Source organism: Otolemur garnettii, unplaced genomic scaffold (assembly GCF_000181295.1).
Source record: "Otolemur garnettii isolate 467f Iridium unplaced genomic scaffold, OtoGar3 scaffold00018, whole genome shotgun sequence".
Classification (NCBI taxonomy): domain Eukaryota; kingdom Metazoa; phylum Chordata; class Mammalia; order Primates; family Galagidae; genus Otolemur; species Otolemur garnettii.
Window position 1 is genome coordinate 1,381,342 of NW_003852413.1, and position 3,768 is coordinate 1,385,109.

Sequence of the window (3,768 nt, forward strand, 5' to 3'; positions counted from 1 at the left end):
TTGAATTATGAATTTCTCCCACCAACATAGTAGTAATAATCTAGATCTTCCCAGGAAGTGAAGGTAGAGCTCCTGGCATTCCTCCAGACAGCCCTGTGTTAGGCCCTGGAAGTATCTGCCACTGCTGCAGTTGTTGCTGTTGCTCCGTTTGCAACTTCTCAGTCTCAAAGACAACAGGAAGAACCAGGATCATAGGATCATAAAGGAAGTGGTCCCAATCCATAAGGCTGCCCTGGAAAACCTGTACATTTTTTGAGCCACAAAGAGGGAGAGATCAAAAGTGGCTCCGGCCGTGGAACGGACCCTCTCTGGGAACATCTCCGTCAGACCCCATAGTCTCTCCGACAGGGTGTCATCTAGCTCATCGTCGTCGTCCTCTCCCAGCTCTTCTTCAGTCTTCTCTATGTCACCTTTTGGGAGCAATTCATCCGGAGATGAGGGCTCCCCAGGCCCGAGGGAACAGCGGCAGCAGCCATGGTTGTAGGAGACACCGGAAGCCACACCTGGCTATTTCGTAGAGACGGGGTATCGCTCTGGCTCAGGCTGATCTCCAACTTGAGAGCTCAAGTAATCCACCTGCCTTGGCCTCCCAAGTGCTGGGATTACAGGCATAAGCCCCCACGCCCAGTCCCTACATAGCATTATTGTGACAATAGATAATTGATATTAGGATTTGTTATATATCAGGGGTTGTTCAGACCCCTGGTAGTACAGTAGTGAAAGAAACCAACAAGTCTTTGTCATTCTAGTACAGGGAGATGGCACAAAACAAATAAATGTAATAGATAAGCAAATGGTATGTTAAGTGGCAATAAGCCTTATAAAGTAAGATCAGTAACATAAAGAGTGTTGAGGGGGTTTGAAATGTGGCTTTACTAATAATCTGTCTAATAGAGGAAAATAAATACCAAACAGAAGGTAAAAGAAATAAACTCACAGCACACGATTGCCCTCTGAAGAGAAAACTCACAACACAACTACCCCCTTTGTTTTGTTTAATTAAAACACTCAGCTTGGCACCTGTAGCTTAGCAGGTAGGGTGGTAGCCACATACACCAGGGCTTGTGGGTTTGAACCTGGCCCAGGTCTGCCAAATAACAACGAGTCTACAACAATAACCAAAATAGCCAAGCGCTGTGGCTTGTGCCCAAGAGTTTGAGGTTGCCGTGAGCTGTGACACCATGGTGCTCTACCAAGGGCCACTTAGTGGGACCATGTCTCAAAATAAATAAATAAATAAATAAATAAGAAATAAAACACTTGTGGCTTAACTTGTTATCTCTAAGAATTCTTTTTTCTCACTGGGTGTGTTGGCTCACATCTGTAATCTCAGCACTCTAGGAGGCTAAGGCCAGAGGATCTCGTGAGCTCACAAGTTCAAGACCAGCACCGGCCCCATATAGTGGAGGTGGCAGGTTCAAGCCCGGCCTGGCCAAAACTGCAAAAGAAAAAACAAACCAAAAAAAAACAGCACAAGTTCAAGACCAGTCTGAGCAATGGCGAGACCCTGTCTCTACTAAAAATAGAAAAATTAAGGCTCGGCACTGGTGGCTCAAGTGGCTAAAGTGCCAGCCACATACACCTAAGGTGGCGGGTTCGAACCCAGGAGTTGGAGATTGCTGTGAGCTGTGATGCCAGAGCGCTCTACCCAGGGGGATAGCTTGAGGCTCCGTCTCAAAAAAAAAAAAAAAAAAAAAAGAAAGAAAGAAAGAAAAATTAGCTAGGTGGTCTACTCTGGCTTAGGTTGGTCTCCAACTTGACAACTATCTGTTTAAAGGAATATCATACAAAAGGTTGATTTCCAATTTTTATCTGGCAGGCACCTGTAGTCCCAGCTACTCAGGAGGCTAAGGCAGTGGGATCACTTAAGCCCAAGAGTTTGAGGTTGCTGTGAGCTGTGACTCCAGAGCACGCTACCCTGGTGACAGATTGTTTCATAAAAAAGAAAATCAATCTTTGTCAAGATATTCCTTTTAAACAGGTAGTCGTCAGAGATTCCATGTGCTTGTCTTTGCGACTGCTTCGGACCTTGCAGCCTCTCTCGGGTTGTCCACTGGGAGCATTAACGCCTTCTCTCCGCCTTCTTCCGGCCCCTCGCCCCTCCCCCCTTCCGGAGCACCGCCGCGCAGGCGCCAAGCAAGCGGCTCAGCTGCACGCCTGCGCGGGGTCGTCGCGAAGTCGGAACTTGATTTCCGGGCTGCGCGTCCGGGGGAATGTGTTGAGCGTGCACCTGGACGTCGGCGGCTGGCTGAGCCGAGCGGGCGAAGCTGGAGCGGCGGTGGCGGCGGCGGGGGGAGGCCGCGGCTGAGGCCGGGGCCGGGGCTGCGAGGCCCTTGGGGCGTCAGGCGGCGGCGGCCCGGGGCTTGAGTCCGGAGGCAGGAGCGGTCGCCATGGCCGAGAGCATCGTGAGTGCGGTGGCCGGGCGGGAGCGTGGACGCCGGGATGAGGCAGCAGATTTACCGGCCGCGGCCTGTGGGGGAGGCAGTCAGGCCTGTCCCGCCACCCGGTCCCTTCCCCTCTCTCGCCCTGTCTTTCTCCGCAGTGGCTGGGTTTCCCTCCCGACTTTCACCCCTCCCTTGGTTTCTTTCTGCGCTTGTCCCTACCCGGATGATTTGAACCCCGCTTCCGCGCCAGCTTTTTTCTGCGGGGAGTATGGACTGTGCCTCAGAGAAACAGCCCTCCTTTCCCACCCTTCCCCGGTCTCCAGGAGCCTTCTTGGGCTTCTTTGAGGGACTTCTTAGCCATGCCTCTTAAAGTCAGGGTTCCGACCCTCCCTAATCTCTTTCCGATTCTTTTCGGCCTCCTAACCCCTGTCCATATAAGTGCCTTGTCATGAGTCACTAAAAGGAGGGCAGTTTCTGAAGATCGGAACGTAACCGAACTCCCGCCCAAGAGAGTAAGCAATGAAATGGAAACCACAATATCTTGACGGTTTTCGCTCGTCGGTTTCAGGGAAAACTTGACAACTATCTGTTTAAAAGGAATATCATAAAAAGGTTGATTTCCACTTTTTATCTTAAATTAGGAATCGTCACACTCTCCTCTTAAAGTAAAAAAAGTCAGTGAAAAAAAATTAGAGAACACCTGTCTTTCGTTCATTTGTGGAAATTTACTCCTCAGTAGTAAATGTGACAGTAGAAAAAAATAACAGACCAATTAGACAGAAAGATTTTGGCTAACACTGGGATTTCTGCGGGAAGCGAAGCAGGATTGAGTGACAAATACCGTTCATGCTTTAGCACTGTAACAGCCTCTGCAGGTTTTCCAGGTGTCATAACTCTTGAATTTAAGGTTTTTCTCTTCAACGGCACTCATACCTGTTTGTTTGTTTTTTTAGACAGAGTAACTTTGTCACCCTCGGTGGAATGCTCAGACATCATAACTCACAGTAACCTCAAACTCTTGGGCTTAAGTCAGTGGTTCTTAACCTTCCTTCCCAATGCCGTGGCCCTTTAATACAGTTCCTGTGGGTGGTGACCCATAGGTTGAGAACCGCTGTCTTAAATGATTCTCTTGCCTCAGCCTCCCTAGTAGCTGGGACCACAGGGGCCTGCCACAATGCCTGGCTATTTTTTGGTTGCAGCTGTCATTGTTGTTTTGACGGGCCTGGGCTGGATTTGAACCCGACACCTTAGGTGTATGTGGCTGGCGCCTTAGCCACTTGAGCCACAGGAGCCGAGCCATCAAACCTGTTTTAAAATGTTCTATTTAGGCTCGGCGCCTATAGCTCAACCGGCTAAGGCGCCAGCCGCGTACACCTAAGGTGGC

At 49.7% G+C, this 3,768-nt stretch overlaps 1 protein-coding gene and 1 pseudogene across 1 annotated transcript in view; one reads left to right on the plus strand and one right to left on the minus strand.

Annotated features, from left to right (window-relative positions):
• Window positions 1-39: 39 nt before the first annotated feature.
• On the minus strand, window positions 40-612 carry LOC100941650 (annotated as a pseudogene).
• Window positions 613-2,215: 1,603 nt separating this feature from the next.
• The window catches only part of NPLOC4 (NPL4 homolog, ubiquitin recognition factor), a 98,511-nt gene continuing 96,958 nt past the window's right edge, over window positions 2,216-3,768 (plus strand). Inside the window, exon 1 of the mRNA XM_023511174.1 lies at window positions 2,216-2,405. Within this exon, the coding sequence (XP_023366942.1) occupies window positions 2,391-2,405 (15 nt within the window). The 5' untranslated portion in view covers window positions 2,216-2,390. The remainder of the gene's footprint in view (window positions 2,406-3,768) is intronic.